The sequence below is a fragment of the Eleutherodactylus coqui genome, chromosome 11, assembly GCF_035609145.1.
Source record: "Eleutherodactylus coqui strain aEleCoq1 chromosome 11, aEleCoq1.hap1, whole genome shotgun sequence".
Taxonomy (NCBI): domain Eukaryota; kingdom Metazoa; phylum Chordata; class Amphibia; order Anura; family Eleutherodactylidae; genus Eleutherodactylus; species Eleutherodactylus coqui.
In genome coordinates this window covers 18944519-18960592 of record NC_089847.1, presented here as the reverse complement: position 1 = coordinate 18960592, position 16074 = coordinate 18944519, and the positions used below count along the sequence as shown (strand labels likewise).

Genomic DNA, 16074 nt, shown 5'->3' with positions numbered 1-16074 from the left:
ACGTGTCCTGAACTAGCGCTGTATGCCCTGGAGGTGCTTGCTTGTCCTGCGGCTAGCGTCTTGTCGGAGAGGGTGTTTAGTGCGGCTGGGGGAATCATCACAGATAAGCGTAGCCGCTTGTCAACCGACAGTGCCGACAGGCTAACACTCATCAAGATGAACAAAGGCTGGATTTCCCCAGACTTCTGTTCTCCACCAGCGGACAGCAGCGATACCTAAGCAATACGTAGGCTGCACCCGCGGATGGAAGCTACGTTCTCTCTCACCATCCAAAACGGGGACATTTCTGCTTCATCAATCAGTGTCTAATATTCCTCCTCCTCCTCCTCCTGCTCCTCCTCCTGAAACCTCACGTAATCACGCTGAACGGGCAATTTTTCTTAGGGCCACAAGGCTCACTCAAATAATTTTTCTGAACAATTTTTATAAGTTTCAATGCGCTTAAAAGCGTTGGAACTTTAACTTGAACCAATTTTTCGTTACACTGGGCTGCCTCCAGGCCTAGTTACCACTTAAGCCACATTAACCAAAGCGATTAATGGGTTTCACCTGCCCTCTTGGCTGGCCATGGCCAATTTTTGGGATGTACATTAGTACTGTTGATACAGCAATTTTTGTGGGCCCTCGCCTACAGTGTAATCAAATTAATTTTTAGCCCACCTGCATTACAGCTGACGTTACCTCAGCTGTGTTGGGCAATGCAATGGGATATTTTTGTGTACCGCCGGTGGGTTCCAGGGAGCCACCCATGCTGTAGGTGCACACGGAGTTTTTAATACATCTGTACACTTCTAAAGAACCCCAGTCTGACTGGGGCATGCAGTGTGGGCCGAAGCCCACCTGCATTACGCACGACATTACTACCTCAGCTGTGTTGGGCAATGCAATGGGATATTTCTATGTACCGCCGGTGGCTTTCTGGCACCCACCCAGGCAGTGGGTCCACAGGGAGTGTAACCTACATGTGTCCACTTGTAAAGAACCCCGGTCAGACTGGGGCATGCAGTGTGGGCCGAAGCCCACCTGTATTACGCACGACATTACTACCTCAGCTGTGTTGGGCAATGCAATGGGATATTTCTATGTACCGCCGGTGGCTTCCTGGCACCCACCCATGCTGTCGGTCCACAGGGACTTCACAATAGGGAGTTGTACCTGCCTGTGTCTATGAATTAAAAAGCCCGGTCTGACTGGGGCATGCAGACACCTTGACAGCATGAATAGTGTGTGGCACATAGGTTCCCCATTGCTATGCCTACGTGTGCAGCTCCTGATGGCGGTGGCACAGGATTCTATTTCTCATTGCTTCTGTACAGCATTGTGGGCTATCGCCCCGCCCCTTTTAAAGAGGGTCGCTGCCTAGCCGTGCCAACCCTCTGCAGTGTGTGCCTGCGGTTCCTCCTCATGGCAGACGCACTTCTAAATAGACATGAGTGTGGCGTGGCATGAGGGCAGCTGAAGGCTGCGCAGGGACACTTTGGTGTGCGCTGTGGGGGGGAGGGGGGGCGGTTGGTCAGCATGTAACCCAGGAGAAGTGTCAGCGGAGTGTCATCCAGGCAGTGATTGTGCTTTGTTGTAGGTAGTGTGGTGCTTAGCAAAGGTATGCCATGCTAATGAGGGCTTTTCAGAAGTAAAAGTTGTTGGGAGGGGGGGGGGGCCCACTCTTGCCGGTATTGTGGCTTAATAGTGGGACCTGTGAACTTGAGATGCAGCCCAACATGTAGCCCCTCGCCTGCCCTATCCGTTTCTGTGTCATTCCCATCACTTTGTTGAATTGCCCAGATTTTCACACATGAAAACCTTAGCGAGCATCGGCGAAATACAAAAATGCTCTGGTCGCCCATTGACTTCAATGGGGTTCGTTGTTCGAAACGAACCCTCGAGCATCGCGGGAAGTTCGTTCCGAATAACGAACACCCGAACATTTTGGTGTTCGCTCATCTCTAGTAACACTTGCAACCTCTCCCGTGGTAGGATGGAATTACGTCCCGAAAATGGATGGATTTAATTATATGATAACTATGTTCTATGTACGACAGACACTTAGGAGCAGATTGATCCACCAAATTACCTGAGATCCTGTATTTGGCTCATGCTCTGATATAATAATAGCCCTCCAAGGTCTAACAGAAGACAACCCTATCTGGACCTGTCCTTGGAGTCAATTACTTTCCATTAAAAGTGGATGTCCATATGTTCTGCATAGATGACAAATGAACTCTCAGAGTAATTTCCTCTTATGAGTCCAAGGAGCCACAGCTTGACGCTAGACACCGAAGCCGATTTCTCCAGGTCTCTACTGATCTACAGCGTAAATAAGAAGTTGACGTATGAATTGATCTGAGGTTATTACCAAGGACTCTTTAACCCGATGTGACAAAGTGATGAGTCTGCCCGCACTCCTCTGTCTCACCTAATCCGTCACCTTTGAGTAATGAACTGTGTGACGTCAATATTTGTCACATCCCATGTTGGGAAGACTGTAGATGATTATCCTAGAGGGACATTAAGTCAGCACTCTCAGCCACCCATGTATCAAGCGTCTTTTTAAAGGGCTTGTTAATTAACAAACACAATTAGAATGATCAATGTAACAATGGCTAATTAACAAGCAGAGCATGGCAGCAAGAAGACAACGGCTTCTTATCCCTTCTCATCAGCACATTGTTGTTCTGGGATTCTAACCATAAACAGTTTTTACATTAAAATGATGTTTAGACGTAACAGATCAAAATATAGATATTATAATGGGGATAAACATGCTTTTATATCATCTGCATGGCGTTCAACAAAACACTTTACTAGCGGACAGATTCTGCTAGTGTTGACGGTTTGCTTGGGTAAATAGTAGCGAGAAGGATAGACGAGTCTAAGGTGAGGCAACATATGGCGCACACAAGGTGCAAGTGCCTCATGGAAAGCGGTACATGAAAAGTGATTAGGCACAAAATAACAAGCCAACCTATACTCACCAGTAAGATGTCCATCCAGGTTCAGCACCACCACTCTGGTCCTCACCGGCCTGGTCTAAGAAGTTGTTACACAGTCACTTGCCCTTCATTGGCCATATGATTGTTTAGCCAATCATTGCTTTCAGTGATCATGCTATGACTGCTGATGGCACTGATTGGCTGAGCAGTCACATGAATGATGAACAGCCTGTGACCACTGCAGCAACTTCATGGTCCAGAGCAGCTTATGTGATCCACAGATCGGCTCATGTTCAGTGTCGTTCCATTGTTTGATACAGACATGAACTCTTCTTTGCTGGTGTGTAGATGATTTGTTGACTGGGAGGTGTGTGTCCCAGCTGGCCAATCAGTGCTTGTCTGCACACATTTATTCTAGCTCCGCCTTAATGAGGACGCTGGTTATACTTCTTGTTTGAAGGCAGGGGCGTAGATAAAGGCTCATGGGCCCAGGTGCAAACGTTTATCTTGGGGCCCCCAAACTTCTCTTAACGCCTTAACACAGAAGCCCCTGGGCCCCAATGCAAAGTCTGTAACAGGGCCCCCAAGTATAATGCTTTATTCATAGTACTGGGCTCCCGATATGGAGAAGAGAAGCTTTATGGGCCCCCTAAGGCTCCTGGTCCCGGGTGGAACCGCATTCCTTATAGTTACACCAATGTTTGAAGGTGTTTCTGAGTTGGCGGCTCCTGTCTTGTTCAAAGTTCAGAAAAGTCTGTTTGGTGTGCATGTTATAACATCTATCTCCTGACAAATTGCTATCTTTTGCATTACATTATTATCTGATTTTTGTCATGCTTGTGTAACATCTACTTTGCACATATTTTTACATCTTGTAGCAACCATTATCCTTGTTTCCAACTAGGGAGAGTCAGGCTCACCCCAGGTTCCTGATGTGGGGTTGCTCTTATCAGGGCGAGTGCTCTGCTTTTATGTAGAGTCTCCTTGCATCAGTAGGTTAGGGTCAGATTTCCCCACTTTTTAGTTTTGTTATTAATACAGTATTTTCTCTGCATCAGTATATTGCGTATATATCCGTTTAGGGCAATAAATTACACCCGATGCTGATGAGGTGATTAACACCCAGTTCAGATGTAACACAACCTCTACCCATTGGCAACCTTTATCTGACTGTTGAAACATCTCTTTAAGTGGATGGGGTACTATTTTTTTTAATCATATGGAAATTGCTATGGGTTCTTTTACATACTCTGGTAGATAAGTACCAAACAATAAGCTCATCTCTCGTCTACCCAGCCTTTGCACAGGCTGATTCAGACTCTACGAATAATCGCTCATGTGATCATTCGTTCCGCATAGAAAAATAGAGAATCCTTGCTGTTGGCAGCACATCCCACCTTCACATGGGGAGACGTGCAGCTGATAGCAATGATTTTTTTGGATATTGAAAAGATGCAATCAGTTGATGAACAAGTCCTCTTTTGCCGGCTGATGGGGTACAGCTCTACACAGGCCAACTGTTGGGTAAATGAGAGTTCATACCCAGTCATAGCAAGCCCAATTGTTGGCTTGTATAAAAGGGCCTTAATGGGTTTTCCAGGCCAATCCAATTGATGACAATTTCTCAGGATAGGTCATCAATAGTTGCTCACCAGATCGCCTCGCCCCACTGTCATCAGACTTGGAGGCAGAAGCATCATAGAGGACTTCATTCCCATTGAAATCAATGGGAGCTAAAGCCTTCTATTACACTTTTGGCTCTTCTCACTGCGACACTGGTCAGACGTGAAGGTGTAATAGGAGGCAGCGCTCCTATTGATTTCAATGGGAAGGAAGTCCTCTGCCACTTAATAGGATTTGCCCAGAAAACCCCTTTAAGAGACACGTTCTTCAAAATACTTTTGAGTGTCTACATGCATTTTTCAAACTAGCGACTAAAGTTAAAATCAATACTAATACTGCTAGATATAATGTTGGAAACTGATGTTCAAAATGCAATTTGCTTGATGTTGGTTTATGGCATGGCACGTGGTTGCGTCCAGCCTCCCCCAAATTCTTGGATGAGGTTTCTAGCTTTTTAGAATGGCTATCAGCTCTCCATGTAGATCTAAAAAAATGCTTCTTTTATATCAAATGATAAAAGTACAATACATCTAATATGGTTGGCAGCTTAAAAACCTAGAATGAATCAATGGCTCTCGAGAGACCCGCCAACGTAGTCTCGGTTTATAAATATACTAAAGATGCTCTACAATATATACATGCAAAGTGATAAACAAAGGGAGAGATGGCAGAAACTCGCGAGCCGTTGATTGAAAAGGCAAGAAATGGATCATTTTATTACGTCGCGTGTCCAGGGAATGTGTGGAGGAATTAGATAATGCTCATTTATAGATATGACTTATGTTTTTGATGAATTTATTGGTTTTGTACATTTAAAAGGCTATAAATAAAAACATGCAGTGCAGTTTGTGCAAAAAGGCTCATATCTCTAGTGGTGGAAAGACTGATGAAGCTTAAAGGCATCTGGGCAACAGAAACAGGACCCTTTGAGTTCTCAATAAGTGAAGAAGTCAAAGTTAAAGGGGGTGCCCCACAAAAGCAAGGATAGGGGATAGCTTGGGTGTCCGACCACTGGGAACCCTATTGATTACTATAGTGGGGCTTTGGTGTGTCCTCAAGTGTCGGCAGTGGTAGTCGCGTATGTGCACTGCCACTCCCCTTCCTTTCAATGAGACCCCCAGAAATATACGTTCAAGCGCTTGGCTATCTTGTCAGTCTCATGAAAGTGAATGGAGAGGCACGGCGCCTGTTCAACCACCACTTCCCACACTGCATAACATGTCAACGAATAATTTTTCTCTGTGGGACAACCCCTTTAAGTAATAGATAGGGGTAGATAAGGACACTTTAGCACTACCTTTACTAGGTTTGGTAAGGTGAGGGCATTAGAGCAGTGCCATCGGACTTTTGCCTCATATGATCCCAGAACTGCTCAGTTAGTTGTCGGAGTCCTTAACGGGATATTCCAGTAATATACATGTCTGGTGAGTGTATGATAAGCCTAGTGGATGGAATGAAGATAAAGCTCTTGTATGCCTGGTGGCCCTAGCTACTTTCAATCCATCTCTGAGTTTAGCTGGTCACACACATAAGAGAAAATTTACCCAAAATGACCACTTTTGCCCCCTTAAACTGAGTCCCTGATCGCCCACTTTGAAATGTAACGTTGATGTTAGGATTGTTTGCACAAACGATCCCACAGGCAATCACACGGCTGCACTGCGGCCGATCATTTTCTTAAATGTCCGGCCAGCTCAAGGCACAGACAAATGGAGTTCTTGGGAGAAGTAGAAGGAACTGAGCAACGATGAAGAGTAGCGACTTGCATGAGTGGAGCCTTCAACAAAAACGTGATCTGATTGATGGAGTTCCTGAACACAGAAGATTGAGCGGCTGTCATTTGACAGTCTATCAATGTTTTTTTCTGTTAAGACAGATACATCTGGTCAGCCTAGTAAATTCAATTTAGTTAGTGCAAGTAGGCTCATATTTAGACTGCTAAAATGGTGACTCTTAGACCTATAAACTTAACAAAAATGAACATAGAATCCTTGGGCCTTCAGAAAGTGAAGACAGCAAATCTAATCAATAGGAAGTTCATCTAAAACCTTTGAGACCTGATACTGGAATACCCTCAGGTTACTAAGGAATAGGTCTTTTTTGACCAAACGTTTTTAAGAGTTGCCTTTGAATCAGATGACATATGCATTAAAGGAGTTTTCCAGGTGAAAACTATTGATAACCTACACTTTTTACACACAACGATTATCACTCAAAAGCCATCTTTAACTTTTCTGCTGAACCATGATTTTCAGTTCAACATAAAATCCATTGTTCGGCAGAATAGCTGATAAGAAGGACCTCACGCTGTGTTCTGCCCAGGGAGCGCTGATTACATTGTCCCAGCTGTCAGCCCCGCGGAAGAACAAAGGAAATGTATTCAGAGAACAGACCACCTGCTGTTCACACGCATTGCTTAAGCTACTAATTGGTACTAATAGGCATTAGTACCAATTAGTAGTTTATGCAAAATGATCACTCAAAAGCCATCTTTTGAGCTATCATCTTTGTGTGTATATGGGCCTTTAAGGATAGGTAATCAATAGCAGATCGGCAGGATTCCACCGCTTGAGCAACCTATCAATCAGCTGATAAGAAGCTACTGCCAGTCATCCAGAAAGTTCAAAACACTGTCCATTCAGCAGTGGCCCAATATACTATTGCAGCTCTCTTTCCTTGAAGTGAATACCAAGGTGGACTACTGCCGAATGGACAGCATTATGAGCTTCCCAGACAGTTGATAGCAGCTTCTTATCACCTGATTGGCAGAGGTCACAAGCACCAGACCCCAACTGATCTGCTGTTAAGGACCTATTCTAAGTATAGGTGATTAATAGGGATCACCCTGAAACCCCCTTTAAGTTGTTAATCTGAGGAATTATAGTTTTCTAGTATTGTCTTTGTGATATAGAGATTGTTCAGAGGAGCACATAATAACAACCAGACTGTATGTATATGTCATTTCCTTCTCCCTCAATAAGCCATCTTGACCAGGCAACAGTCCTAAGCAGGATTTAATAACATGTTCTTGAGTTCTTGGACTCTTTTGAATCATGCACTTTTTATAAAGACTGATTATGTGGTACATGGTCCTACTTTTATTCGTAACTGCCCAAGAGGTCTCATTGTGTGGAAAGCAGCCGCCCTATATATTTCTCAGAACCCCACTTCATGCCAATCCTCGCGTTGCCTCTTACTTACCACAATACTACCAGAAAATAAATATTCTTCTCTTTTCTTTATCCTACCAACAGTTACAAGTAGAAACCACAGACGAGAGTGGAAAAACCATCGAAGGACCTGTTGAACTGGAGATCGTGATCATTGATCAGAATGATAACCGACCAATCTTCAAAGAAGGTCCATACGTTGGGCATGTTCTGGAAGGGTCTCCAACTGGTGAGTATTATACTATATATTACCCAAGTTCTTGTACCGGATTTCACTGGTTTGATCTGAATAATGCCAATTTTGCTAATGTTTGGTGAGCATCACAGTTCAGATGTATTAGTTATTGCTACAACTTGTAATAGATTATGTGTCTCCATGCTTTATATGCTTTCAACAAGACATGTTATCTCGCAATGTCTGTATACTGTATATTAAATCTCAGATGGAGTTGGAAATTATTTGGAGATAAGGGAGATAAGTGCTTTGAACTTGTCAGCTGCTTGCAAGCCATAGCCTTTATTGGACATAGGACCCAGTCTATAGCCAGTTGAAGGGGTTGTACATTGTACACCTTCACATTGAATGGTTCTCCTGATGAATTGATTGTGGTAAGTCCTGCAGACTGTTCAGTAACTCTCTGCTATAGGTAATATAGGGGGAGATTAGGTCCTACAGTAATGTTTTTCCTTGTGGAAATTACCATAGGGGTGTAGATAGTCTTATGGTCCCTGTAAAGAAGCTATGTAAATATGTGATGAGCTAATGACTCCACAGCACCACCTATTGGAAGGTAGCTTCCTATTAGTCAATGGCCAAACTTTTAACAGGCCATACAACATGATTAGGGGTAAAAGCCAAACTGGAACTTACTTACAGATTGTTCTATTGGGTTCTTGTCCTGCATCAGTGCATAGTAGGATTCTGGTTGGGTTGGTGAGAGGCCATAAATGTGAGTCTGGGTGGGTATTTTTTCTCCCTGTGAAAGAACCACAATGGGGTAGGTAGTCTTATAGGCCATGCAAGGCCTGTAAGGGGACTTTGATAAAGAGAACATACCTCTATTAACTCCACAGTCCATAATTGATCATATGTACAGTTTAGTTGTTACGTTCGAGCTGGACTCCCAACGCCTCATCTGGATCAGCCATAATAATGGTCCTAAAAGGACTGATATACACACAATTTGTAAACATGGAGAAATAAATTATTTAATAATGAAATTAAAAATTGAGAGAAGGAAAATCTCATCCTATCATACTAATGCAAGGAAACCCTACCTAAAAGTGGGGTAATTGCCCTGACAAGGGCGGACCCACGTCTAAAACCTTGGGGCAACCAAGATTGTCCATAGTTGAACAAGACGGAGGTGACAATTGACAGATGTGGCTCACAATTGACACAACAGTACTAGGAGAAGTTACTGAAAAGAACAACAAAACTTATCAGACTTATCTGATAGAATGCTGACACCATGAGAACATGGACGAGATCAGAACTCCAGAATAACCAGTGCCTTCTGAGAGGAGGAGCTGGAATATATATACTACAATAACGGTTGATTGGCTGACCAGAGGAACAACTCCCTAGCAACTAATAAATCCCCAAACCAGCAGATTTCATCTTCACATTGGTGCCGCAGTCACATGGACTGGGGCTGACGCCATGACATAAACCCGGACCCGCTTCTGGGTTACAGCCGTCATATAAAAGAAGCTCCAAATACATTTTTTGTTTAAAGTACCACATAAATGGAGTTAGATGTTCAATTTAGCTAGACTTTGGTGTTAGGAGTTATGTAAGTTTGCCTGGAAGAAAGTAGAGTGCTTTACACAACGTGTTCTCTGTCATATTCAATAATCTTGTTATAGTATCTTTGAGAGTAATGGGCCCGTTTTACCCAGAACTATATGAAGGAAAATTTTATAAATAAGTATTTTCTGCTTTTCAAAATGAAGTAGAACAAGCACTTAGAAGCCATTGCAGAATCTCACTCTGGCACTTATTGCAACTCTATAGAAAGAGGTGTTTTAGTCATGATCAGACAATGTGCGCAGTTCTTGCCTGAGTCGCCTTTCTGAACATTTGTAGCAGGTAGTGATACAAAACAATCTCTCTGAGGCTTTCATCTTCTTCAGTGGTCTGAAAAAAGTTTTACTGAAATGTAGAAAGGATGTGTGAACTTGGGGCAATCAGACAGGCTTTGTGACTGTTCTTAGATATCGGATGTTTCCCTTATTACTTGCCGTGTACCTAAAGAATGAGTCACGTGGCTTCCATGGACTAATGGAAGTGGAGGACCCAACTTTTTACCCATGCTGTCAGTCTGGATACTGTGGGTGGTGAGAGACCGGCATGGCCCACTTCCGTGACTCGGATCCCAGCTCCTAGTCAAACTTCATGAACCCGGTGACAGAATCCATTTAAGTATAAGCTTTTATCCCAATGGAGAATTGCGTGAAAGCATTGACCTCCTGTAGAGCGCTGCCTTGATGAGAATACAGTATACATCTACATAATTACTATGTAGAGAGAAAAGATGACTTCTATAGAGTAGATCTCATGGAGATAGGTACAATAATTTGACATCTCGAATAAGTATACCATCACAGCTAAGTGTCACAGGCCATAAAGGGAGACGAGGGCTGACATGCCCACACAAAAGCTATTGACAACCGATCTTGGCACGTAATTATATATTGTTTCTTTTCTCGGATAGTTTAATGGCATATAGATTGACTTGCGCAAGCACTTAATTAGTGATGGCATGTTTCATTCACAGCCCTGTTATATAGGCTAAATTACAGTCAATGATATGACATGATAGGATAAAGAATAAGAATTCCATACATTAAAGCAGGGGTGTCCAATTCCCATGGGCTGGGAATGGGGTCCGAATAGGAGGAGAGTCCGCTGAATCTGGAAAAGGCAAGACTGCAGGCGATACCTGGCGGCGGCAGGCTGTGAGATACCGTTCACCGACAGACTCATACCGATGACGAGGCAATGGGAGGCACTTGCAGTTTTCGGACTGTTTAACTCAATCAATAACAAAGTCTATGTCAGCAGCACCACTTCTATAGTAAGCCAGGATCAATCATGCAGAGACACTAAATAGTCCAGAATCCAAAGGACCAAAATAGCACTGGATTTATTCCTCCATCACCAGCAGCAGCGTTTCAACATATTGATCTTTGTCCAGCATGTCCTGACCGCTGCTATCCAGTATCAAAGTAAGGACAAGAGCCAATGGTCTCATCTTTGCCAGCCAACGCTGTGTGTCCTGCCGTGGGGTCAGAAAATGACCAGTGGTCGCGAACTGCACGTGAGCCTGGACAGGTTTTTGTGTCCAAGCTGGAGTCCATATGGCCGGGCAACAGGGGTTATTTGAAGGATGATGGGGGCTGTTAGGGACACAATAGAGGACAATAGGGATTGTTTGGAGAACTGTGAAGGACAATGGGGATTTTTTGGAAGACTGGATGACAATGGAGGTTGTGTGGAGGACTGTGGAGGACAATGCCCTGTATTGTTAGGGTTTCTGTATTTAATTGGAAGAAACTCTTCTTCTTCCAATGTGCCACAAAGATGCCAAAGGTTGGACACCCCCCTGCATTAACCCTTTCCAATCCACTGTCTGACATCATGTCGGAAGACATCCCGCAGGGTATTCTTACTGTATATTACTGGCCGCTCTGTTGTCGGGGGCCTCTCCAGCATGTCTCATACCACTGTACTGGCTCTATCCAGCTGATGGCACCATTGTATAATGGCAGAAACAGAAAGCCCCCTAGGAAACCCTGAATTCAAAATTGGATTGCAAAGGGTTAAATTAATGATCTCCAACCTGATGCAAAGCTGCAATCCTCAGTTTGCCCTGACAGACACATTTCTACAAAAGCTATGTTACCACCAACATGGCTGTCATTACATTACTCCCAGGCATTGTCACTGAGATTATCAAGATCTGCATAGTTGCATTGCACTCCCGATAATGTTCCATAACTAGTTTGATTTATCTAACAGGAGTCGTCTTTGGCTCAAAGACATTTAAACAAGCCTTGTAACAACTTGGAATTGTCACAAGGATTGTTAAAAGGTCTGACATTGACTTGAAGGAATGCTGCCTTCCAATAGGTGGTGCTGTAGAGGCATTGTTCCATCTTTCCATTTGCATATTTCCCAGAGGAGCATGGATGGCTTTATAAGTCTCCTCACACCTACTAGGTCCTCTCCCTAAGAAGAAAGAATCCCCTTCCCTTCATCAGAAATGTAGGGTGATCTGAAGCCCTTACAAAATGAGCACCAAACTACAAGTCTGGTGACGCAAACATTTCAAACCAACCCCCTCCTCGGCCAGTGCTTTTGATAGACCTCCAAGCCATATTGCTCATTATAACTTATCCAACTGCTTACTTTTGAGGCACCACAAAAGTGGAGATTCACTTTAATAAGATTCTTAGGCATTGCTCCACTTTGTTAGTTTGGCTACCAGATGTCCTCTCCATTTTCTAAGAATTTTCCGAGGTTGCAGCCTCTGGGACGATTATTCTTCAGCAGATTCTCCATGTGTCTTCTAATAAGCTGATGATTGTCGTTCTCTGTACTGTAAGGTGGCAGCTGTTATGTATTACAATCTGTTCTTTCTGTCATGCTGTTGTGTAATTCTTGATGTCTGTGCACTAACTTTTGTTGAGTCTTGTTTTCCACTGTGTGTAATGTAAATGTTAAGTATTGAGTCTAAAATATTGACTGATAGGGTTAAATCATGGTGGACAAAGATTTTATAAGCATAGCAACATCAGATTGGAGCTCGCATGCTCTTCCTGTGCTTGGGTGGGTTTTTCCTGGATGCTCCAGGTTCCTTCAATTCTCAAGCTTGAGAAAGGATCTAAGAATCAAAAAGTTGCATTGTTAATGAAAGTTTATGGAAGCCATTACTTTTTGCATTGTTATGGCCTATGGTTACTGGCAGGATCAGACTGCCACCATAAATTATCAAAGGATCCTCCGGTGGGCCCAAGCCCTGACACATTATTGGGAGGTGATAAAACAGGGTCTTGAAAGTTTAGCAAAAGGCAGTCTCATTTGCAGCTGATCTTTGAACCAATAACCAGATATTGTACTAAACATTATTGATGATATCGTAAGTCCTGCATGTGCAATTAGAGAAAACTTAAAGGGGTTTTTCTAAATAATTGATGGTGGGGGGTCTCTGGTGGCAGTGAGATATATAATAAAAAAATATTAACAGTACTCACCTCCTGCTGCTGCGCTGCCCCCTCGTCGCCACTCTCTGGTTTTCTGTTTACATCAGAGGTAGCGGTCATATGTGTTATTTACCCACATGACCACTGTAGCCAATAGAAGGCCTGACAGTGACATAATCGTTGACATCTAGTAAACCTGCCAGTGGCTTATACATTAGAAGTTCACCTGACAAGTTTATGGGACATCACCAGGTCTTCTTGCAAAGTAATGTAACCTGTCAGATGCCGTGGTGGAAATACAGTGAGTATATTACTTTTAGATAGTTTTGAGCACAGGGGGACCAGCACTATCTAAAAAAAATAACTTGGACAACCCCTTTAAAAGTGGAGATGTACATGTCCTGTAAAGAGAGCTGGTGGTCCTTCAGAATAATTTCCAATGGTGGTCCCAATAAACTTCAATCTGACTATGGCTGTTGGGGTCCAATCAGTCCATAGAGCTGTAAAGATTCATGAAGTCGGGTTTGTGTCATACAGTGCTTTATGTCTCTTTTAAAGGGGTTCTGCCAAGTTATATAGTTATCCTCTACCCACAGTAGCGTGCCTGCTTGACCTCCACTCTATTCACTCAGGTAGCAACTGGATCCTTAAATATGAGGTCGGTTGGACCTCCACAATCCTAAAGTTATCCCCTATTGTGTGGATGGAGTGGAGGGTGCATAGGCACACTGCCGATTCATTCACCAAGTTCAAATGTTTTGGCAATCTTCAACGCTGTCATTGAAGTGAATAGACCAGCAGCGTGCCTGTACAATCTCCAATTTTTTTACATGGGGACCAACCAGATCCCCACTCTTGCGATTGGTGGGGGTCCCAGCACTTGGACTCCTATCAAGCCATTCTGTAGATAAAGGATAACTTTGTAACGTGACACAACCATTTAAAGCCCCCATACACATTAGCCTCTAGTCATCTTCCGATAACGGCGGGCCCAGATGACTCTAATGTGTATGGGAGGGGGGAAGGTTCAACATTCCACCAACAGATGATGTCGGGGAAAGTAGGATCTGTAACATTGTAGGGTTACCTCCATAACCATTTGTGTGTATTGGGAAGCCGGTGAAAACAGCGGTAATATGAACAATCGTTCATCTGATAGTTACTGAAAATGTATGGCCACCTTTACCATCATGCGGTTAGACATAAAGTTATCATTCAAACCATAGAGATTGTAAACAGGCACGGTAAAGACCCTGTGCATCTCACAAATTTTATGTCACCTGAGAATTCCTGCTAAATCTTTTTCAGTCCATTGAAAGTTTCTTATTCCTCCCATAACCAGCATGATATTACCCAAATTGGCAAGTCTTATTATGTTCTCCATCATTTTCTTACATGCAAATTGTTTGAACAGCTGTTCTCAGGTTACATCCAGACTTTCCCGAAAGAAAACATGAAAAGTGTGTTCATACTGGGACATACTACAATAAACTTCCAATAATTCAGCATGCCAACGAGAAGATTTTCCAATCAGAAGGTTTCAACGTCCATGTTCGATGATCCCATGACCCCAGAAGACCATCCCTGGTCTTCTTCATCATATCCAAAATAAGTTTTCAAAACTTTTTTTCTGATGCCTCCTTCCACCAAGCCTATGCACACATTGCTCTTATTTCCATATTTAGACCCTGATTGTCCTGAATCTTCTGGGTTGAGTTGTCTTCCGAGATGCTTTTTGGACCACGAGGTATTGGCTTAGTGGAGAGATGCTATGATGCTGAGACCATTGCTGTATAGTAGATCATCTTCTAGTTTACTTCAGTATGGTGCTTTACCAGGGTTATGAACCTACGATACAATATAATTGTCCGAAACAGGTTTCAACGTCCATGTTCGATGATCCCATGACCCCGGAAGACCATCACAGGTCTTCTTCATCATATCCAAAAGAAGTTTTCAAAACTTTTTTTCTGATGCCTCCTTCCACAAAGCCTATGCACACATTGCTCTTATTTCCATATTTAGACCCTGATTGTCCTGAATCTTCTGGGTTGAGTTGTCTTCCGAGATGCTTTTTGGACCACGAGGTATTGGCTTAGTGGAGAGATGCTATGATGCTGAGACCGTTGCTGTATAGTAGATCATCTTCTAGTTTACTCCAGTATGGTGCTTTACCAGGGTTATGAACCTACGATACAATATAATTGTCCGAAACAGACTTTAATAGTTGCTTTTCTCACAGGGCTCCATTATTTCTGCCCTTCCGTTTTGCTGAGTGTAAATTCAACCACGATCTGAGAAGATATTAGAACTCTAAAACATTTCCCTCTTTGACAGGAATTTTATTGAAGACTGTAAAGCAGACACTAATTGCACAATGACCTAGTATAGGTGAAGTGGTTATTTCCTTCAGCTCCGCACTTAATTCGTCTTCAAAAGTCATTTACCCAGCAGAAGCACGAATATTTGTTTTATGGCTATAAGCCCCTGTGAGCCTACTCAGAAAAATACGTCCATAAGTACTCAGTGTAATAGATAACTAAATTGAGGCTATCGGATTGAAGTGTTTGTTGGAGAATAGACATCAATTCTGGAAAATACAGGCTTAATCAGTCCAATTTGATGCTAATTTGCGTAAAAAAAAATCATAAAATGGCTAAAAACGAATCCAAAAACAGATGATAAGAACGGTGACATTTATCGAGGTTGTAAGCTGTATGTATTATGTTGTATATGGATTGCTTTATGACTACTAGTGGATCTATATACAAAAGTGGCTGTCCAAAATTGCAAAAAGTCTTATTATCTTGTCCATGGGCTGTGCCTGGTATTGTAGCTCAATCACTGGAGGGTTGAACACTGATGGTGTTGGAAGGGGACTATACTGGTGATATAAAAAAGGGGATATCCTGCGTTATGGCGTGACTGGCTGTGAGATAAGGGCATAAGACTGTAGGGATGTCACTTGTATTCCTGGTCAAGTCATGGTATGGACTTTTTTACTTCAGGTCAGGTTCTACCTTTATCTCCTTCTGCGATTTGTTCGTATTTTGTAACTTTGTCAAGTGCCTCCTGTGTGTTTACTTCATCTATGCAATTTGGACTACCCCAAAGATGGTGGCCATCTCTCTCGCTTACTCCAT

General features: G+C 43.0%; 1 protein-coding gene across 2 annotated transcripts in view; it reads left to right on the top strand.

The window, feature by feature from the left end:
- Nucleotides 1-16074, top strand: part of CDH13 (cadherin 13) — a 691633-nt gene that overhangs the window by 402947 nt on the left and 272612 nt on the right. For both annotated transcript variants that reach the window (XM_066583672.1, XM_066583671.1), the window contains exon 6: nucleotides 7808-7952. In XM_066583672.1, the coding sequence (XP_066439769.1) occupies nucleotides 7808-7952 (145 nt within the window). The remainder of the gene's footprint in view (nucleotides 1-7807; nucleotides 7953-16074) is intronic.